Source organism: Marmota monax, unplaced genomic scaffold (genome assembly GCF_021218885.2).
Source record: "Marmota monax isolate L192 unplaced genomic scaffold, Marmota_monax_Labrador192_F-V1.1 WCK01_AAM20220418_F8-fsc00028, whole genome shotgun sequence".
NCBI lineage: Eukaryota > Metazoa > Chordata > Mammalia > Rodentia > Sciuridae > Marmota > Marmota monax.
Window position 1 is genome coordinate 15,217,316 of NW_026694779.1, and position 22,685 is coordinate 15,240,000.

General features: G+C 53.8%; 1 protein-coding gene across 10 annotated transcripts in view; it reads left to right on the forward strand.

The window, feature by feature from the left end:
* Positions 1 to 22,685, forward strand: part of Foxp1 (forkhead box P1) — a 528,005-nt gene that overhangs the window by 464,553 nt on the left and 40,767 nt on the right. For all 10 annotated transcript variants that reach the window (XM_046425582.2, XM_046425581.2, XM_046425575.2 and 7 more), the window contains one exon: positions 16,587 to 16,691. In XM_046425582.2, coding sequence (XP_046281538.1) covers positions 16,587 to 16,691 — 105 coding nt within the window. The remainder of the gene's footprint in view (positions 1 to 16,586; positions 16,692 to 22,685) is intronic.

The window sequence follows — 22,685 nt, forward strand, 5'->3', positions numbered from 1 at the left end:
AGGGAGTTCAGGAAGCAGGCAGCCTTCTGGGCCCTTCCCATGCTGACTTGGGTTCCCTGGCTCTGAGATGGCATGTGGGAATTTGCATCTGCCATGCATACCTAAGTTCTTGCTGTGCACAGGCTGCAGGCCTGCAGCTGGGTCATGGTGTGGATGCCTATCAGAGAATCCAGGCCTCAGACTAACCGCAGACCTGCTGAACCCAGATCTGCACTGTAGCAAGGTCCCCAGGGGTTTGACATGCATGTTCAAGTTCGAGAAGGAGTGCAGGCAAGATGTTCAGTTTTCCTGGGTCTTGAATGTTGACAAGAACCGAATTCCCCACTCCCCAGATTTGATTGACATCCTAGTGCACAGAGACAGCAGTCGCCATTCTTGTGCAGGCTGTCAGAGAAGCCATGTTGCTGGAAGGACCCACCCCTGGCTCTGTTCCCAGAGGCCTCGGTTTGCACTTTGTCTGTGGGGTCTCAGGCATAAGTTCTTGAAGGTCCGGTTTTTCTCTTCTCTGGGAAATCTAACCCTGACATGTGACGGTGATGAGAAGCAGCTAATGATCATGTCACCATGACTCTGTGTGATATGCAGTGCAGAGGGGACTTGACCTGTTCCTGTGTCACGGTAGGGTTACGGTCCCCTTTGCACAGATGGTGCTACTGGGGCCAAGAAGGGTCTTAGAACTTGCGGGAGTCTCACTGATGGTTAGTGGCCCTGCAGGGACCAGACCTGAATTCTTACCCTCAAGTACTTGATTCCCAGCTGGGCGGCTCATCAGAACCACTTTGGCTCAGCCTAGACCTTTGATCAGGGTCCCCAGTGAGTAAAGCCAGGGGTTCAAGACCAAGCCCAGACCTCCCGTGGTCACAGCCTGGAGCTGCACCTGGCTGTTCAGCCACCTCTCTTCCTCCTCGCCCTCATCTTTCCTCAAGGAGGGAGGCCGGGAGGCTGGAAGTGGAAGGAGCAGGTTGGGTTGTGGCGAGCAGGCTGCCGGTGTCCTGCCAGGTGTGTGGAGCAGCCTAAAGCCCAGGCGGTTGGTCTGCTTGAGTGCAGGCTCCTGGCAGCATCCTGGCACTGTCTGTATACAGTGGAAGAAGGAGCCTGTTGAGGGCAAGGCTTCCTTTCTTAAGTCAGAAGCACCCTCTGGGGGCTCCTCGGCATCTTGTACCCCAAGTGCACTGTGCTGGTTGGCACCCAGCCAGGCTCCAATTGGCTGCCATTCACTTATCTCAGCCTTTGCAGCCAGGTGCTCGTGGGCCTGAGCAGGAGGAGGGGCTTCTCCCAGGCCAGTGGGACACAGGTGCGAGAAGGGGCCAGGGTTTATGGGTTTCCTTGCCTGTTCACTTTGTGGGGTGATTCAAAGAAAACAAAAAATAAACAGCTTGGCCACTGTCCCCTGGTAGCTGTGTCTTACCTCAGTGAAGTGCCTTATCACACACAGCGTCATCAGACTCCATAAATCTTTTTCTATTTATTGTGCTTAAGTGATGAATGCTTCCTAATAAAATGACATCATTGATATGAACAGGCACGTTCGAGTTAGAAGTTGCTCCTGAATTTGGTTGACTTTCAGTTTTTTCCTTGGGACGTTGTGTGATGTGAATCTCCACCATAGACCGTCCCATGCCTAACCGGCCAAGTTTTCCACCCCAAATAATGTTGGAACCCCCAGTTTCCTGGACATTCTGCCCTGATGCACGGCTCTGGCGGGCACAGGCTTTCTGCCGAGGCCTCTTGCTAGCTCACGGGTTCTCCGTGTTCACTCTGGTGGAAGGGCCTGTGCTCACACACCCAGGGGGTGAAGGGAAGCCATGGCCAGAGGAGAGGGCCATCCAGCCTTGGACTCCTACGGCGTTGCCCCTTGTACTGGGTTTTACGCTTTCACCTGCAGAAGGTGCTTGTTGGAATGCGCACCTGCATTTCCCACCTGCTTTTCATGAGTGGAAGTTTTTCTCGGGTGGGTATCGCAGAAGGGCAACCTAAGTGCCTCCATCCCGAAGGCCAGGCAGTCTAGAAGAGTCCTGGTGTCCTCGTGATCCCTCGTGACTGCCAGGTTCCCAAGCCAGTCATGGTTGCAGAGGAGGACACAGCTGGAGACTTGGCAGGAGGGCTTCCCTGCCGAGCTGTGGTCGTCCTCCTCTCGCTGCCTGGCCCAGTAGCCAGCCGCGCAGGTCTTTTGGAGGGAGCCCCCCGCCCCACCGGCTGGCTCGCTGGGGCAATGCAAATGAGTGTGTTACATGTGTACAGCATTCCCAAAGTTCTTTATTCCACCCCCTTTTGTAATCAGTCCAGGCCTAAGTATATTATAAAGTATATTCTCCTCATTAGAACAATAGTGGGAGCTCACAAAGGGAGATTGTTAATATGTGCTCCGGCTTGTCACTTCTGCCTGTGTGAATAAAGAAGATAACCATTCCTTTGGGAAGCTATTTCTGGAATTGAGCAACAGATACGCTAGCCAGAGAATTCTCCTAACTGTAATTTTCCTTTTTGTGTGTACTCAGAAATAACATCCCAGTGGGCTCCCCGGGGCCGCCACGCATGCAGCGCACAATCGCCACAGCCCAGGTGGTGTTACATGGGACAATCCCCCGGGCACATGTCGCCAAGAGCTGTACAGCTTGTTCAGTGTCTCCGTCCATATGGCGCTCGGTCCCATTCACAGGGAGGCGCCGGGCTGTGCCCCGGGTGGGGCTGCGGTCAATGTAGTGTGAAGCCGGGGCTTCTGCTCCCGGTGGCCGCCGCCTCGCGCGGGATTGCACCTCAGGTCTGAGCTTCAGTGTGCACACACGCTCTGCCACTCACCTGCCGCCGCAGCTGGGCCTTGCCGCTGTCCTGTAGGCCCTGGTCATCTCCGCAGGGCGACGCACACCTGGTGTGCACAGGCAGGGGCCTTTCTGGGTGGTGGCTGGCGGAGTGACAGGGCAGGAGAAGTGCATGTTCGTGCTACAGTCCCATAAACAGGTGTCTGTTCCCTCGGTGTCCCTGTCTCTCCTTTTTTCTCCCCATTTAGATGTGGAAACGATCTTCATTGTCCAGTTAGGATTATTGGGCTACTTTCTGGCTGGTTGTTTTTTAAGTCTAAAAATGGGGGGGGGGAGTTGGAGACTGAGGGAGCTCAGAGTGCTCCAGCACCAGGATGTCTCCAGCACAAAGGGAGGGGCGGGGCAGGGCGCTGGTCTGGAGGCACTTGGGAAGAGGCACCAGCAGGCCATTTATAGGCCACCACAGGAGCTGCTTCTGTGTCCCTGTTTGTGTTCTTGTTTGGTAAACAGACAGACCCATGGCAACTGTGGCTGGTGGTATCTACACTACCTGTGAGGCTCCCTGAACAGGTAGTCTCCAGGAGATCAGTCCAGGGGCAGGCCGCCGCCGCCTCCTCGCCCTTCTTTCTTCCTCCCCGCTTCCCCTTTTAGAACTGCCTTGGGGTTGCTCTCTGCGGGTTCTTGGGCAGCTCTGGGCTCCACGTTGTGCTGTGAGGGCCTGGGATGGCAGGAAGGGAGAGGAACCCGCTTTCCTGTATGTCGTCATCGCCTTCACAAGGGCTCCCCTGAGGGTGTGTCCTAGGGATTCCAGTTCATCTCCCCCCTGAAAGGCTCCCCACTCTGGGTACCCCAGGCCCCACCACGTCTCTGGTCTGGGACGGCCTTCGTGTCTGCAGTGTGACAGACCAGGCCTGTCGTCCCGGTACCCATGAGCCCCTGTGTTCGACTCACATTTCTCCACATGAGTCACATTTGCGACGAGAACACGATGTCTCCTGTTAAAGATCAGTGTGAGAAATAAATGGCAGTTTACTTTAATTAGAAAAAAATTGACACCAGGAGCTGGAATAATCCAGTGGCGTTTGAATAAATTAGAGGATGGTGAAGACAGAACTAAAAAGGAGCTCACCACAGATAAGTGGGAAGCTGTCTAGAGTTCAGCGAAGTCTGTTTCCAAGTGGGACAGGAGTCAGGGTCAGCACAACGTGTGTCCATTCAACCGTCTTGCCCAACACGGAGCACCTGCCAGGTGTCCTGGGCTGTGGCTCTTACAGCTGAGCTCCCTGGTCACGTCGGCAGGGGACAGTGCAGAAACAGACCTGGAGTTAGACAAGGACAGGAGGCACATCCTGGAGCCGGGGGCAGGCAGGCAGGCAGGCAGGCAGCCACGCAAGGTGGAGAGGGTGGCCTGGCCATGCCTGTCACTCTGTCCCTTGAACAGACCTGAAGAGGAAGGGGAACACCCCTACAGGCAGAAGCAAAGGCCCCGGGGCAGAGGCAAAAAATGGGACTTGTGCTGCATGGTGGCCGCAGCCTGCAGAGTGCTGTGCTGGTGACAGCTGTTAGGAGCCGCTCCGCAGTGGACTGCAGGGCCAGGCTGCTGCTTGTCACTTCATCTCAGTGTGCTTGGCTTCCCCAGTCTCACAGGGCACGGTGTCCAGCCTCGCCTCAGAGCTGGGACTGTGAGGACTGAGGAGCACCTGCTTGAGCTGCTGGCACACAGTAGGTGAATATGAGTTCGCTGAGTATGACGCTGTTGGATGAGAACCTGAGCTGCAGTAGTGGACAGTTATCAAGTGCTGACTCGGGTTTCTGGGAGTTGAAGGATGGCAGCACTTCTTCCTCTTCATGGCTTCACGGTCTAATTTGAGACGGGCATGGACACAGACACCTGCAGGCCAGAGAGACCCTGCAGCCCTAGAAACGTAGACTACAGCAGGGCAGGGCACATGCCCACAGCCCAGCTCCTCGGGAGGCTGCGGCAGGAGGACTGCCAGTTGGAGGCCAGCTTGGGAAACTTAGACTCCAGCTCAAAATAAGAATAGTCCAAAGGTCTGGGGGCATCACTCAGTGTGAGAGCACCCAGACTCAACCTCCAGTACCAAAAAAAAAAAAACGATGTCCACAACTACACGTGATCCTATAGACGATTTGTTAAAATGCACACTTGTGGAATATCTTGGTGTCTTTGACCCCCACCCCCCGAAGGCCTCTGTGTGGGAAAGTTCTGTCCTGTGGTCCACGTCACACCCCCGCACACCCAGCCTGGCTCGTGGTAGGTGCTAGGCATCATTGCAGAGACTGGATGACGTATTCAGAAAAAAGCCAGCTAATGGGTATCAGAGGTTGAGACCACCAAGAGCAGTCACACTTTTGCCAGTCTTTTTCCCCAAGTGCTATGGGAGCACCCGGGTGGCCTCTTTTGATACCTGTAGATGCTCTAAACGGGAGACCGTTTGGCTTCTGGTGAGGTTGGGTCTCGGCCTTCACCTGCGTTGGGTCACCTGGGGGACTGGCTGCAGCCCAGGCTGCTGGGCCCGACCCCGGGGCTTCGGACTCGGTGAGTCAGGGTGGGCTAGCAGGTGCTCCTCCTCAGCAGGCCCCCAGGGACTGCACATTGAAACCACTGCGCTGCCCTGACGGGACGTTTGAGCTTCCCAAGTGCTGTCCTGTGCACCCCCATTCATCCCTTCTGAAGGTCAGAGGGACAGAGAAGCCATCCAGATTGGGATTATTTACGAATATCGGGGTTTCAGTGCCCAGACGCGTCCTTAGTTGTTTGAAAGACAAAAGTGTCTCAAGAGTGTGGCCCAGCGGGGACTCCCTCGTTCCTGGCCTGCGAGTCACTCGCAGTTGCTGGCGCCTCTTCTCTCTGGATTTCTTCTCTGGGTCTGTTGTGCTCCAGGCCTCTGTCCTTGTTCTGTCCCTCTCAGCAGCTGGGCTCCTACTGATACTTCAAGGCCCAGATCAAATATCGCAGCTTTGATGTCCAGTCACCTGTTCAGTAGCCCTGTGTCCCCAGCTGCGGAATCGGGCAGAGCTCCGTCATCCGAGGACGAGCACCCGTTCCCTCACAGTCGATGCAGGTGACCCCAAACTCTTCAGTGTTCATCTCCATCAGCACAGAAGCTGGAAAGTGCGTCCCATCAGACTATGTGATCACGCGTGTGCACGTCCCAGTGTCTTACCTGTATTAAAAAAAACCAGCAGCTGGCGGTGAGGAACACGCCTGCACATACACACGTGTATCTGTACGTTTGAAAGCTGCGTTAGCACACGCACATAGAGGAATCGACGTGTCCTACTCACTCATGAATTGTGTGCGCCCTCGTTTGGAGGTTCTGACCTCGGAACCCGCCGTGGTGCGTATCACTAAACGGGTGTTTAATAAAATTGAACAGCAAGTTAAAGGTGGGGAGCGTCTACCCCAGTGGACATAACGGAAGCATCTGCAGGAAGAGAAATCAAAGGGCTCACAGGAAGTCAGGAGGGACCCGGGGGGCACAGGAGCCTGATCTGAGTGGGTGGCTTGTGTCCTCAGCTCACCCGGCCCTTTGCTGTCCCACCTGCCCTTCACATCCACTGCTTTGCTTCTGGTGGGTGACGTAGCCCATGCTGACTTCCGTAGTGCGTGGTGGAGGAGGAGCTCAGAGGAACTCGCGTTGGAAATGTTACAGGTGCTCTTTGTTTTTCTGGGTCCTTAATGTACCAGAACCTGTGGACAAGGTGGTGGCTGGCCTGTGACACACCAGCGCAGACACACTGACCCACACGTTAATGACTTTGGATCATTGTCCGTGTATCTGCATTGACAGTTGCTGCCCAAGTCTCTGAGAGCCCTTTTGGTTTCTTAGCAAGACCCAGTGTTAATGCAGGAAGTGGAGAGCCCTGGCCGCAGGGTGTCACCTTGCTGGTGTCAGATGTCAGGCCGCCTTCCTAACTGCGAGACTTGGTCCCTGCGAGACTGTGCTGTGGCCCACTCGACGCCCCAGGTCTCTGCGCACCATCCTGCCAGGCCACACTGCAGACATTGGGAACGCGGTGGTGTGTTTTGCCCAGTGCAGCTGGGAGCTGGGGCATGCTGGTGATGGGGCTGGTGGTGAGCGTGACGTCAGGGCCTGCCACCTGGCCTAGGGTTCCTAGCCTTTGTAAGGCAGCCACTTACGAGTCACCTAGATGGTCCCCACACCAGACGCCCCTTGATCCTGAGTGATAAGGTCAGGTCTTAAGGGCACTGGAAGCGCTGCCCTGTGTCATTGGGCCTGTGTGGGTCTGAGTCCCAGAAGTCCTCCCTCCTCACGAGCGTTCACATGAGGTGTTCATCGAGGGGCCTCTGGCCTCCGGAGGTCTGGAGGTTTCTCCGACCTCCTCTGTGCTGGGATCGGGGCCCCACTGTCCTGAGGTGTGCCGTGTCCGCCGTGCAGTTATTTGTAGCATTTTCTTTAAAGCAAGTCGCTTTTTAAAATCTAGTAAATTGAGCCTCATCCTGTAAAGTGGCATCTGTGAAACCAGAGGTAGGACATGCTCAGCCTCCTTTTTTCTAATACATCTTTAAAATTCTGTTCATCTTTAAAAACGGGCATTCTTCCCCCACTTGACAGGGGGTGGGGGGACAACCTTGAGGGCACATCTGGAGTTGGGTGCTGCGATGGGCCTCACCATTTTGAGAGGGGAGGGGCCTGGACTGACCATACCATGCCCGCTCACCTGGCCCTTTGCTGTCCCACCTGGCCTTCACATCCACCGCTTTGCTTCTGGCAGATGACATAGCCCATGCTAACTTCCGTAGCGCGTGGAAACCCTAGGAAAATCCAAAGCTATCACTTACCTTCCCACAAAGTTGGTCTACGACTGTTTTCCACACGTGTCCTCTGCTTCCTGGTTGAGGGATGGGAACAGGCTCAGGCACAGGGTTCTGAAAGCCGACCTAGGGTGTGGGGACCAGGAGGTGTTGAGAGCTGTCCACCCGCAGGTGAGCCCTCCGTGCGGGGATAGTCCTGAGTGGTGTGATACCCGGTGCGCAACACTGCTGACTGACCGCGTCCCCGGGCACCCCCTGGCTGATGTGAAGTGGGCGTTCAGTAGGCAGGAGTGGAAGGTGGCCTTTCTTGCTTTGTCACATGTAGGTATTTTTGAAAAGCCAGACAGGAGCCAAAAGGGCCACAGCCGATGCTTGGTGGCGTTGCTTGGTGGGTCTCCTCTGCTCCTCGCCTTTCCACCCAGAATTCATGGAAGGGACGCCTCCTGAGAAGGTCCTTCAGCACAGCTGTGTCTCGGGAGACACGTTAAAGGAGCCCTCTGAGATCCGTGGTACTCGCATTCTGGTCCTGGTGCTACAGCACGGCCTCCCAGGAACTTGGGATGCCATCTTGGGCCCTGCCCCAGACTACAGAGCGAGAAGCTGTCCGTCGAAGTTCCCCAGGCAGGGGAAAGTTTGAGAAGCACTGCTCCAGGGACATCGGCAGCAGGGAGGCCTCGCCCTCAGCGCAGACACGTCTCACAGGCCCCGTCTGCGTTCTCGGATCCTTCCTGCCGTCCTCTGCATGTACTCACGGCTACTACGTTCTTAATGTTTTAGTGGATAGATTTCGTAAGAAGCTGCGACTGAGAAGTCACGATTCTGACATTGTGGTCGACTTTCCCCCAAGATGCACGAGTCCCTAATTCGGTAAGCCAAGGGCGTGCTTCTCAGACTGGTCCAACGCCCCGCACCACCACTGGGCCGTTGCCCGCAGGACGGCTGCAGAACAGCACCCTGTGTTCCTTTTGGGATGATTTACAATTCAACAAAGGGGAGGAGGATAAAAAAGAAGGGCGCTGGCCATCAGTGGTTAATAGCCTGCGTTTCAGATGTGGAGTTAGTTAAGGTAGTCCTCACATCTCCAAGCACAATATTGAGAGCAGATAATAACAATAATCTCCATCATTGTTTAAAAGCACAAATGTGGCACTTAATAGACTAATTCACAGTCACTCCAATTGCAAGTTTTACTCATGAATATCATATCACAAGGGAATGTGAAATCCTCTAATTAAACATGATTTGAAAAGCAGCAGAAAATTGAGATGATGAGCGTTCTGGGGAAGGAGAGTCAAGGATTCCCTGCCTGGGAGAGGGGGAGACCCGGTGTGTGGGGGCGGGCGCCTGCGCTCCCTCAGGCAGCCCTCAACAGGGTTGGTGAGACACCCTTGTCTTGGTGGTAGGACCGTGAGGCAGGCGAGCTCGGGAAACTGCTGAAGGAACACGTAGTACACGTGTGTACCCGAGTATGTGTGTGTGTGCGCGTGAGAAGTCACGTCCACGCTGTGGGCCAGCTCTGGGGTGCAGTGAGAAGCCCCTCTGCTCCTAGCAGAGTCCTCCCGACAGCTGGGGAGAAGGTCAGGAGAACAGGTGGGAGGCCCACGTCCCTGGTCCTCCTCTGCTGCTCAGGCAGATGTGAGACTGCCCTTCCCCATGCTCCATGTGGGGACTGGAGGGCGCTCAGCCTGTCCTTTTCTCTTCTCCACGAGGCCACACTTGGACTCCAGCTGATTTTGAGGAGATGGGGATAGTATGAAAAACAGAAAGAACTCTGAGGTGGAAGGGGGCGCTGGGGGTTGCAGGAGCCCTGTCTGTCACAGTGGCCAGACCACCCTCTCTTCTTCCTGGGGTCCTCTGTGAGGAGCCGTCTCGTCTGGCTGGGGACATCACATCTGGCTGGGGTCGTCACGTGTGGCTGAGCCTGTTCCGACACTCAGGTTTATTCGCAGAATTCTGCTGTCGGTTTATCTGATTTGAAAACTGGAGTCCGGCACAGCCTCATGGTGGGAATGCTCTCAGATTCCTGTTTCCATCTTCAGCCCCGAGAAGCTCCTGCCCTGCACTTGGGTCTCACTGGGCCGGACCCGGTGGCCGAGGAGCAGGCCTGTAAAGAGGAGAGAAGAGAAGCAGGGTCTTCCTTCTGGCCACTGGGGCATTGAGTGGATTAGCGGAAGAGCTTCAGGACAGCGTGACCTCCTGGACCCGGTGGTGGTGTGGTCAGTCGGTGCAGCTCGGCTCTGGGGCTGAGCTGCCTGTGGGGCCGGGAGGGCGCATCCCTCTGCCAGGCGGACCAGCGCGTGGGCGTGACGGATCTGAGAGGGAGGACCCTGTGCCTCTCGCCGTTGTTGAGAAGCATGTGCTCACGGACACGAGACCAAGGATGAGGACAAGGACAGACACGGGGCCATGAGCAGTGGGGGTCAGCCTGGTGCCGGTCTCTGGTCAGTGTTGGCTGGCTCTACGACAGTCCTCAGTGGTGGGAACAAAGAAGGTGGTAGTAGGGAGAGAGGCAGGACAACCCCTACTTCAGGGGAGCTATGAAGTGGGCCTTGGGGTGGGGTGGGGTGGGGTGGGGTGGGGTGGACCGGAGGAGCGTGGCAGCTGTGGAGGATGGTGCCGCCCAGTCCATCCCCGCAGCCAGGACCCACTCGTGCCCTACCTGTGTTCATGGCCTACCTGTGAGCAGGTGGGCCACTTGTACCCGCTGCATTGCACGTCCTTGGCAGAAGTGTGTGGAGGTGCTTCCTGGGAGGGGCACCTTCCCTTGCAGATGGGCAGATAGAGGGCAGGGCGGGGACCCACGTGCTCCTGGTGTGAGCATAGATAGCTCTAATGACAAGTGAGGTCTTCACCTGCTGAGCCCCAGCCCTTCTAGACATAAATCCCGCCCCTGAGAGAATGGGAGGTTGCGCTCCACAGGGTTCGTTCTAGAAGCATCTCCGGCATACGAGTGGTTCACGGGACCTGGGAAAGACTTTCCCCTAGGCACTCATCTTCAAGAAGTTCAGCTGCTAAGGTTTTAAGTCTATGGAAAAGTTATCTCTGCCCCACCCATCAAATATCAGAAGTCACGGTTTAATTTCAAAAAATGGTTTCGTGATTAATAAATGTTTTTGAGAATAAGAACAACAGTGTGTTGGAAAATCAAAAGAAAATGAGAATTTGAAGAAGTCTCCCGTTGTTATATTCAGCTGGTTCTTAACACAGGCAGCCGAGTGTTTGTTGGGTTACAAAGTGTTTCCATCAGGTGGTGGGGAACAGCATTCTGCAGAAGCAGCCAGCTCCCTTTCCTGACATCACACGCAGACATTAGCTCCAAGTGGACAGTGCGCCTAAATGTGAGAGCCGAAGCTATACCCTGGGAAAAACGAGGACCCACTCCCAAGTCGCCTGGGCTGGGCGATATTTTCTTAGATATAACAACAAAAGCACAAGGGCAAAGAAAAAACAGATAACTCGGACTTCGTTGTAATGAAAACCCAGTGCTTCCAAGCACACCGTGGAGACTGAGAGATGCAGTGACTCTTGGCAAAGTGTGGACTGACGCTAGATTTGAATCCAGAAAACATAGGTGTCAACATGTTTTGCAACTCGGCGATAAAGGGACAGCCCAGTTAAACGACAGGACAGACATTTGAACAGACATTTCTCTGAAGAAGCTAAAACAATGGCCAGTGAGCACATGAAGGTGGGTCAGTGCTGTTGACTGCCGGGGAAATGCCCCCTGGAGGAGGAGCCCTTCCCATCCACGAGGCTGGCTGGAGCCACATCGCCAGTGTGGACAAGGATGCGCAGGAGTGGGAACCCTGACCATAGCGCTGGGCCTATCTGAAAGGCAGACCTGTTGGAGCATGGCCTGTGTTCCCCTCGGATCACCACACAGGCCCGTATTCCAAATACAGACCCCAAAGAACTGAGCACAGGCCAGCCCGTAGCGCACTGTTCACAGGACAGGTCTCTGGAGATGGGAGGTAGAGTTGTGATTGGCAGGGGTGGATGTTTGGGGGAAAGGGGTGACTGCTGGAAGGTCCCAGATGTGTTTGGGAGAGTAATAAAAGTATTCTCAAATTAGGTTGTGACGATGGTCACACGACTCGAGGAACATACTCGAAACCATTGAAGGAGACCCTTCGGGTGTGTGGACTGTGTGGTGTATGAAGTATAATTCAGTGGGACTTAAAGGAGGAACAGAGGGTCCCGCAACTTTGAGCGATTGGAGAAGATTGACGTTCCGTGACTTGATTTGTCGGGTAACTGCTGTGGCCTGGAAGCACAGCTCCTGATTCTGGCATGGGCCTCAGTACTGGGCACAGTATGTCACCTTCTGCCACAGGTGAATGAGACGTGTCATGAGGAAGAAAATAGGCAAATTTGGGAAGAGTAGAAAACAAATTAGGGGAAGATTTGAAGGCAGGCCTGGGGTCATGGGACATTGCACGGGAGAGCTCAGGATGTGGCTTCAGGTGAAGGGACATTGGCATTCAAGTTGGCAGAAATGTCTCGGGCTACGGCCAGGTCTAGATTTTCTGTGTCCTTCAAAGGTTCCTCCTCTTCCCTTGGGCACTCAGGGGGATCTATCTTATAGGACTTTGAGTGTTGCTAGAGACGTCTGTCCCCAGAAGTGAGAAGTTGTCCGGGTTGACGTAATGATTCTAGTTGGAAGATTTGGTTAGGGAGAAAACTTGGGGGGCAGCAATTGAGCCGACCAGGTGGAACCACCCTTGTTCTGGAAGATCTGTGAGGCCCAGGCCAGTGCTGGAGGGAGGGCTGTGGCCCGTGCTTCTGTGTGGAGAGTAAAGGGAGGTGTCCTCGAGGGTGACACTGTGCACCCACCGCATTGGTGGCGTTGGCGTGCTGACGTGGAGTCCTGCCTCCTGGGGCCCACCGGATCTTCTCATCGGAACACTGTCACTCTCCTTGTGTTACGATCACGTTGACTCCACAGATCAAGGATGATCAAGAAAACTCAAGTCAACTGCTTTTTCTTGAGCGCACTGTATCTATTTCATAAGGTCCAGATAGATAATAGGAAGTGTCTGGTATCTTCTGTAGCTTTGCATAATAATTGAGAATATGTTGGCACAGAAATTAAACAGAGCGATGTATTCGTTGTCTGTCTTCACGAATCTTCCTGACGTCCATCAAGCCTGTGCTCTGTGTGAGGTGCTGAGTCTGCGGAGATGGACAGTGATCTTTACATCTAGGAATATCCACCCTAGGAGTCACCTGGAAAAAAAAAATCACATTATTAAGTCATTGGCCCTTGATGTTTTAGAGTTCACCTGTGGGGCAGGCGTGACCAGATCCCTTCAGAGCCGAGCGGGCCTTCACGTGTGCTGGAGCCAGCAGCCCGGGAGCCAGAGCACAGCTGACGACTCAGCCGAGGCTCCAGACCCGCCTCCCCTCAGTGCTGGAGTCGTCAGTGGCCACCGTGGCTCATCCTGTGCAAGGAATTCTGATTCATTTGAGTTAGAGACCTTGTTGTCCTCAGTTTCTATGTCTCTTCTTGTCCCTTCTGAGCCACGAGGCAGTGAGAACACCGAGGCTTGTTCCTCCTCCTAGAGGAGACATGAAAGCGCCCGTCCAGAGTGCTCTGTGGTCGCGTCCAGCCCCCCTGCAGCCTGGGAGGCTTCCCCAGCACCTCTGCACAGCCCTTGGCGGGCTGACGTCAGGTCCTACCCGGCCCGCAAGTTTTCTCCACTGTGCCCACACGGGTGTGTAAGGAGCTAACACTTACGTGCTTTCCTTTAAAGCACAAAATAGAAACTTGAGAAGGCACAAATCAGGACACGGTGAACAGTCCGCCTCCAGCCCCAGAGGCCACCACGTCTGGTATGGCCCCGTCTTTTCCAGGGATGCCCCTGAGGGCCCTGCCAGCCTCCTCTTTCCTCCCAAAGACCTGCTCCAGACGCCCTTCATCTCAGTCACAGGTATTTGAAAGACCTTGGTGACATTGACGTCTGTCTGAAAAGGAAGTGACAGCAGTGTGCGTGGTGTTTCCCTTTTTGCTGGTAGTGGTCGGTTAGAAGAGAGGCAGAGTGGAAGCCGGATGTTGGCGCCGAGGCTTCACGGGGAGGTGAGGGCTGGGTGGGCAGGGGCACTGTCTTCACCAGCTGGGCACCGCGTGGGCTTTGGAGAATACAGATGCGCCATCACAACGGCCGTCATGCACGAGGCCTCCTGAGTCAGTCAGTGGGGTCTCGCGTGGCAGGGGGCTGAGTTTCTTTCGCCTTTGGATGTCCCTGGCTGTCCTTGCATGGTCCTGGTGGTTTCTCCTCTGTCCTTTGAGGTCATGACACCAAGTGGAAGTAGACGGAACTTCCTAGAGGAGAGTAGTTTTTACTGGGGCCTTGGAGCCTTCAGACAAATAAATCCACCATCCATTTGTGCCTGGTTTTGCCAAAGAGAACCCAATGACTTTTTTTATTAAAGCATTGCAACAACAAAGATTAAGTCAATCCTGTCTCAAAAAAATAAAAAAAGAATTATAAGGGCTGGAGATTTGCTCAGTGGTCAAGCACCCTGGCTTCCATCCCCAACACCAAAAATAAGTTGCCCCAAAAGCAGGACGTGCCCAGGGTATGTCCCAGGAATGCATTACCGCCCTTCCTGTCATTCTCAGCACACGTCCCACCTCGCCCAGGAGGTGCAACTGTGTAGCCCTTAGCCATCCTTAGCTGGTGACGGTCCCTGCGGTTCCCACTAGGCTCCTGGCTTCCGAGTTGAAGAATCCCACAAAGCACTGCGGTGGGGCTGCTGAGGACCATGGGTTCTGAATCGCAGCCCTCCTTAATGGACGTTCGGCTCCCACAGCGGGTCTCCTGGTGGAGTGGTTGTGCGCTGGCATGGGTTGCCCGGTGCAGGTTGTTTCTAGTGTCACACTCAGATTGAAGGATCACGAGGGATCTGCACAGTCTGAGACAGGAGGATCGACTGCATAGTTTGAGCTCTCAGCTGAAGCTAAGGTGGTGGACTCTCACCCATCACTAAGAGCATTTTCCAAGACTGGTTAATAACATGAGAAGTTAGTAACAAAAGTATGTCAGATGGAAAAGAATAATGTAATTCTCCATGCAAATGTGTATGGAAAGCATGTGTGTGTTATAGGGTAGTTTTTTTCTTTTTAGTCTTTTCCCAATTTTGCCCAATGAATATATTAGCTCTTATAAAAAGTATGAGAATATTTAAAAAATGTTAGTAAAGGGCTGGGGGTCTAGCTCCGTGGTAGAGTGCTTGCCTAGCATGCACGAGGCCCTGGGTTCAATCCCTAGTATGGTAAGAATAAATACATAAAGTCTTAGTATAAGTTGGTGAGGAAAATACTAAGGATTGGAGCTTTTCTTTTTATCTTAAACTATGATAGAAACACATTTTGTGTTTTTTTGTTTTGTTAATGATTTTCTTATAACATGTGAGAATTCTAGAACTGTTGACGTTTTCCTTCATTTCTAGTATTTTCAGTAACTGTTTTAAATTCAGCTTTATATCCTTTTCTATTCATGCACCAGCCTGGCACTGAGCATCAACAGGCGCTGCGGCTCTCTCTGGGGCTAGGGCAGCTCCACCCGCTTGACTGCTTCTCAAATATGCTTCCAGGGGCTCTGTCACACACTGCTACCTGAGTGCCCTGGTCCCGGGCTGTTCTCACAAGAGGGTCACCTTCCTGGACTTATACATGCCATTTTTCTGTTTAGTTTTGCTTCTGGTTCTGTGCTTTCTAATTTAGGGCAAAAGAGTTCATCCTTCTTTCCAAATTATCTTCGATTTCCCAGAGAATCATTAAGAAGCCATAGAGGGACCTGATCACCCTTGCTGAGGTGCCGCTCTGTGTGCCTGTGTGTTAACTGTGAATGCTCCTGGTTCTAAGGGCTCCCTGCACTCTCACTGGGAATTAATTGTCTCAGAAGTCAGGGACAAGTGGCAGTTGTGTACCCGAGCTCTGAGGATGTGGATCGATAACAGATATGAATACACATCCTGACGGTAACATAAAACACAGGCCGGAGTGTGTGTGTGTGTGTGTGTGTGTGTGTGTGTGTGTGTGTGTGTGAGAGAGAGAGAGAGGGAGAGAGGGAGACAGAGAGGGAGAGAGAGGGAGATCGTAATTCTCAGTGCTTGAAGTTCAAAGTCAGGGGAGGCAGCCCAGGAGTTCCCGGCCGCCCTCCCCGTGGAGGGAGCGTGCTCTGGTGGGAAGGAGGCTCTCACTGTTAGTTTTACATTTCTGTTTGATGGAATCTCAGGTTATGGAAACGACTGTAAAAATAATTTGTCTGAAAGAAGTCTGGATGCAGAGACCTAGGAGAAAATATTAGAGTAGACGGTTCATCGTGGAGTGCGACAGACCCCCCTCCCCAAGCACCACATGGCTCTGATCAAAGCACCCCGTGACTTGGATCCGGTGGCCAAATCATTACGCATCGATTGGAGCCCCACTGGAGCCTTAACCCCTTCCTGCTCACCCTCGCCTGGGTCGGGAACGGCAGCAGTGTGGTCTTCCTGGAGCGGCCAGGTTATTTTCTAAAACCTGATCGTGTATTTGGATGGATTGTTCTTGCTAAATTCTTTTACTTTTATTATTGTGAATTATTAACTTGTACTTTACTTTGTTGAATAAGACTATGTGTGAAAAAATATGTGAAAGCAGTTTCAGGAGAAGAAAGGAAGAAAACTGTCCTATTGTGGGTTGGAGACAGAATCACGGGGCTGGAGAGCTGCAGCTTGTGGAGAAGCCTCCGTCCCCAGGGAGGGCTTCGCCTTCCACCAGGGGCCTGTGGTACACTGCCACGCACCACCCTATGGGTGCCTGGTGTGTCTGTGATCGTGTCTAAAGGGGTATGGAGTGTGTTGTTCCAACCCTTGTAGCTTCCGTGTTGCTTTCAAAAACCAAGGTGGAATCAGTAAGTTCCAGGGGAAAAGAGAGAGGCCCGTCACATCCGCCCAGGGTGTGGGTTTCTGGTCCTTGATGTCCTCTCCTGCAGGACATTCCTCGCAGCACAGTCACACCTGTCCTTGTGCTTCCCTTTCAGCCTGTCCCACGAAGAGCATCCCCACAGCCATCCTCTGTATGGACACGGCGTGTGCAAGTGGCCGGGCTGCGAGGCCGTGTGTGAAGACTTCCCGTCGTTTCTGAAGTAAGAGAGGTCCTTTTCTGTGCTGGGCTTTCTGTGGCCGTCACTGCCCATGCTCGCGCTTTGGCTTATCGCGGGTTTGCGGACCTGGGGCTCCACGCCACCGTTCAAGAGTGGTCCCTAAGCTCATGTGCCCCGCATACGGTCCCAGGAGCAGTGACAGAATCCAACCGCGGGTGGATGAAACCGATGGAGATGTGGCAAGGGCAGCGAGACACTTGCTAAGAGCCTGACTTTAGCCATTTCTCAGAGTGCCAGTGATTTTTTTTGTTGTTGTTTGTTAATTTGCGATGTTTTAGTTTCCACTTCTTATTTAAGTTGCATGTGCTGGTCACATCTGGCATACACGCTAGCTTGACGACAAAGCTGGTGTCTGTGCTGGTCCGCTGTACCCGGGCGACTGGGCCCTTCTTTGCTATAAGGCAGAGGACTTTGTAAGGTCGGGAGTGCTGCTGACCTGCTCCTTACCTTTAAACCATGTTACTGTTGACCATTGTTCAGCTCCTGGGGCTCGCAGGGAGGATGCCCAAAGACCCCCTTCTGCAGCTCACTCCCACGAGCTCCATCAGATCTGTTGGGAAGCGGTGGGTGCGTCTTGGCCCAGCGGGAGGCTGCTCTCTGCACTTGGGTGCCTCTCCAAGGTCCTTCCATGTTGGTCTAAGCCACAGGCCTGCCCTGCTTGTTGACCTCACAGAACAACACCACTGACCTGCAGGCTGAAGGCCGTGTGGGTGCAGTGTCCATCGTGTGGCGATATCCTAGTGTGCACAAGGACACTTGTGCCTCTGTCACAGGCAGAGGCACCTGTGCTGCTCCCCCCTCTGTGGGTGCACGGCAGCTTACAGACATAGAGGGGGGTTGGGGGGCCATCCTTTCTCTGACGCGTTTCTCCCGCATGTGGGCCGCAAGAAAACAGGCGGGCCCATTGGTGTGGCCTTTACAGGGTGACGACAGTCTCCCTGTCTATCTCTTCGGACCTGGATACAAATACTGCAATAAAGCCCCCTGAGAGGCACACCCAGTGCCACTGGGAGCCATTTTGGTGAAGGCAGTCTTTTGACTAATGCATAAAGCCTGTGAGTCGTCTTCATAGCCTCCCAGCTGGACTCCTCCACGTCAGGAGCATCATGTGGTTATTGAAAACTTAAGTGCTAAAATTACTTTTAGAGAGTTGTGCACGTATCTATAAAGCACAAATTTTCAAAAACTATAAATAAATGGAAGGAGAACCACTAGAGTAGGGAAGGGGAGAGGGGAAGGAGAGGGCAAAGGGTGAGGACTGAGTTGCATCAGATGATACTCTGTGCTGTGTAATGGTGTCCAAATGGACCCAGCCTATGCATGACCATAGGCAATAATAACCAATATTTTTACTGGGGAAAAAGAGAACAAAATGGCCGTTAAATATCGAGAGCTGTGATGCTCTGTTTAAACCAGTCACTGTCATTCAGATTGGGGATACTCTGCTCTGTTTCTGGTATAAATCAATCATTATGAGATCTTTGTTTTGCTATCTCCCGATCATTTGCCTAATTATATTTATCTAAGGAGAGGAAAGAACTGGGCAGAAGAGCCTTCCGAGTTCTAAGTCCTTCCTCTGCACTGACCCCAGGTGAACATCTCCCTGATGCCCCTTATGACTGACTATTGCAAAGTCCCTAGAGCTGAAGGATCGCTGCGTGACCTGGATCCACCATAGAGCTGGAAGGGGATGCCAGGCTCCAGGGTCACTGGTTGGAGACATTTAGCCCTGGCAATGCCCAGATGCTCCACTGCGCAAGCTGACAATTAAGAGATCTAGGTGCAGACACTCGTGAGATGCCTATCTGTAGATGGGAGGTATGTGTCTGTGGATGTGTAAGATAAGATGATAGCTAGATTCAGATGTGGGGAGAGACCACAGAGGGAGGGAGGGGACAGCAATTCAGACCTGCCCTAGTACTAAAGGGAGGCTTCTCAGGGTAACTGGAACAGGGCCTGCACTTGATTGCTGTGAGCGAAAGTCCCTGTTGCCTCTGGGGACGTTGGGGGTCTCCGTCTTGCCTTGGAGACCACCTGTCAATCACGCATCCTGGTCTCGCATGGCAGGTTCTCAGGCCTGTTGGCTCAGTGTGGCTGCAGTGCCCACTGTCAGCTGGCCACGGCTGCTAGGCTGCGTCCTGGTGCTTATTTGTTGACTTGTGTTTTCCAGAACAGACTGGTTTGCAGGTCGTACAGACCTAGCGTGAATTGTCTTAAGGAGAACCAGGCCTACAAGTTGAGGGTGATAACTGGCTCCTGTAAGCGAGGGAGTCCAGTAGTGCTGCTCGCTTCAGGAGCGGCTGGATCCAGATGCTTCAGAGGGCTGTTAGAGTATTGGTTTTTCTATTTGCTCTGTGTTCCCTTCACTCTTGGACCCTTTCCAAGTGGAGCTGAAGAACACAGGGTGCCACTGGTCCAGAACGAGTCACTCGAGGTGTGGTACCCAGGCTTGCGCCTCCAGAGCAGAGGGAGCAGCTCACCCTAGGGAGCCCGCAGGGGACTAGGGACCAGAGACCCTGCTCCAGAAAGCTAAGACCAGTGTGGCACCCTGGGAAGGGCAGAGCTGCTGCGAGCAGGCAGAGCCCTGTAGCAGGCACCGTGTTCTCGGTGCCTCCCTTAGTTACACATGGCTGGTCTCAGCCCCTCCAGAGCATGGTTTGACTGCCCTGAGATTCAGAGCCTCCAGACTCAGGCTCTTGCTCAGTGCCAGGGAGAGTGCGTGCCTTGCAGATGCGCCTCTCCTGCAGCTGTGCCTGGCCTTGTAGTGAGACCAGCTTTCTCTTCCCCTGCAAAGGGCTACAGGGTGGGGCCAGATCCCGTGGCTCAAGTAGAAACCATGTGGCTTCTGTGAGGGGCGACGTCTGGGCCCGATACCAGTGAGTGGCGGTGGAAGCCTGCCTGCAGGGATGCCGGGTGGGCGATTGCGGAAGGGTCTCCACGCGTCTCCCCTCCTTGAGTTTGCCTTTTCCCTCCCCCTGCCGTTTTACATCCTCTAGCATTACTTTGTGGTTCAGTGACACTGCACCACAGGGACAGTGCCAAGCCCTTCACGAATGTCAACTCATTCAGTCCTCGTAGTAGCCCTTACTGTGGTCAGACAGCAGCGCTCTTCCCAGTGTGCAGGCTAAGGACACCAAGGCACAGAGGAGTTAGGTGGTTTCTGTAAGGTCACACAGCCAGGGAGAGGCGGAGGCAAGATCTCCACACAGCAGCGTAGCTGGGGTATGGACCCTGCTTTATGTGTTTTATGGATTTTAACATTGGCCTTCTCCTGAAAGCAGTGGGTGTAGAGACACGCAGTGAAGTAGCAAGCCACGCGCTCCTCGCAGAGTGTGGGACAGCGGCCTGAGCCTCAGCCTCCATGCGTGCAACAGGCCATGGCAGGACGGCCTCTTGGGGCTGCTGGAACTGAGGGGCATGTTGCGTGGAGTGTCTGGCCTGCCCCGTCAGCTCTAAGATCGTCAGCTCTAAGATCGTCAGCTCTCCTTACCTACCCAGGTGTGTTTTAAACGAGGCATGATTTTAAATACCCACATGTTTCTGGCCTTATATTTAGAGAGGGGTTGTGGCCCAGCAGAGTACCATTGTGTCACGAGATCAGAAGAGACCTTTTCTCTGAGTGTGCTGGACATTGAACTCATGGGCTCTTGACCGCTGACCTGTACCCCAGTCCTTCAGCTATATTCCCAGTGTTAAAAAAAAAAAAAAAAATTAAATTTTGAGATAGTGTCTCACTAAGTTGCTGAGGCTGGCCTCCAACTTGAGCTTCTCTTGCCTCAGCCTCCCAAGTGGCCAGGATTGCGGGCCTGCATCACTGTGTGTCTGGCTAGAAGAGGCGTTTCTTTTTTAGTACAATTTGTGAATGGTCCCATACAGCCATGTCCCTCAGGGCCAGGGATGGCACGTGTTTTCCCAGGAGGAAGCGGATAGCCAGTGTCCCCAGGCTCCGAAGGTGGCAATTCCTCTGTTCATCCGCTGTCCTCTGCTCCCTCGGGGTCCACAGAGGCCATGTGAGGAGGGAGCCTGGCTGTGCCCCTCGGTCGGTATGCTCACGTCTGACTTAGGGCCACATTTTGGTGTCCCCTGTCCTTCTGGTGGGGAGTGGTTTCACGCCCCCTGGACGCTGCTTTCCAGGTCATGCTCGTTTGGATTCCAGTCCTTGGGTTCACCCCAAGCAGAGGAGCCCCATAAGTCAGGCCCTGCCACCTCCCCACCAGCCCAGTGCGTCAGGGTCTCGGGTGCCTGGTTTGCTGGTGGAGGGACAGACTTCTGCAGCTCCCGCTGTGGGGCTCAGAGCCCCTGTTCAGCAAGCTCCAGGCAGCTGTCCAGTGTGGCTGGTGGCAGAGAGGCACCAGCCTCCAGGGCAGACCTGAGGAGGGACTGTCCTGCCTGCTGGTGAACAGAGACAGAGACTCCGCCTCCCTGCGATCAGCTGCAGTGCCTGTTCCCAAGGTGAGTGGTGCCACAGACCCCTGATCTCAGAGATGCCACAAAGAGCCATGCCGTCACCCTGCCTGGAGGCAGCAGGGTGGCTTTATCAGCGTCAGCAGACACCAGTCCCTGTTTCTTCTCAAAACAAGTTTCAGTTTTCGCCTTGGGCCTCCTCCTCCTCCTGTGCGTTGCTCATGTGGCTGCTGTTTGTTAGCCTGACTGAGAGCAGCAGGTGCTCAGCTAACCCTCATGAAATCCCAAGCCCTGCAGTTGCTCAGGCTCCTTGGACAACACAAAACAAAAACAAGCCCCCCACCCCCCGCCGGCTGCAGGGAGGTGACAGACGTGACACTCCTGGCTCCTGGTTCATGACATCCTCCCACTGGCCTCGGTGCTGATTCCTCATTTTCTTCCCTTTCAGTCTCTACCTGGATTCACGATTCTGCCCTTTTCTTAAAGGAAAAAAGAATTTGAAAGGCTCAGGCTCCCAGATGCTTTGGCGAGGTGGGGGGTGGGCCCCTGGCAGGGGCACCTTTCCCTGTGTCTGACTTAGAAGGTGAGATCAGGAAGTCAGAGCAGGCCACGCAAGTGAGGCAGGTGCTCTGTGCAGGGTGACTGCTGCCCGCCTGCCCACCCCCCAGCTGTGCCTTCCCTTCCCTGCTCCCCGCCCTGCTGTGGAACCCAGGGCCAGAGCCTGCGGCCAGGGCTCCCCGTCAGAGCTGGGCTCCCAGGCTCCCGGAAAAGTTTTCCTTGTGTGATAGGAGTAGAATTCCTCTCCTTGCTCAGTCTTCTGTTTGAACGTTTTTCTTTTTCTTTTGACTATTTTTCATGGAGAAAAGCCCCACGCCAAAACCAAACAGAAATTCCTTTGCATATTAGTCAGATGTACATAACTTATGAAAGCCAAAATAAATTCAGTGCGAGCTCAGATAGAAGACCTGCAGCAAAATGTTGAGAGAAAATGCCCAGAGACGGAACTCGGCCCCTCTGCAGGTCGAGGCCACAGACGGGGGAGACGTTTTCTTGGTCCTTGCCTTTTTAAAATTTCTCCTCTGTGAATTTTACTTTTCAAAACTGTGAAGAGCTCTATGGGAAAGGAACCGGGGAGTGCTCTGTTTTCACAAGTGTTTTTATCTTGGTAACATCTTGTTTACTTTACTTCCCTGCCTAAAACTACTTGGAGCATGTTAAGAAAACATTTCAAGAAAGCCCTACAAAGAGGCCTTTGTGGAGCGGCCACGCCAGGCTGCAGGGATCACAAAGGTGTTAACTTCCCGCCCCTTAAGCACTTCCACATGAAATTCCAGCAACTGTGTTTGTGGTTTTGGAAAAACAAAGTGTATGTTAAAGAAACCAGGTAGACGCTAATATATGCCGAAGGAGCCCGGATATCATAAATTGTTTCAAACCCTTCCTGGCCCTGGGCTCCCCCGCCCTGTTGGGGTGCAGGAGCCCTGGGCTGGGCGGTGGGTGTATGCAAATCCAGGGCCAGCCTCAGAATCTACATCTCAAGATGATGGGGACAGATTTTCCCCCATCCGGTCT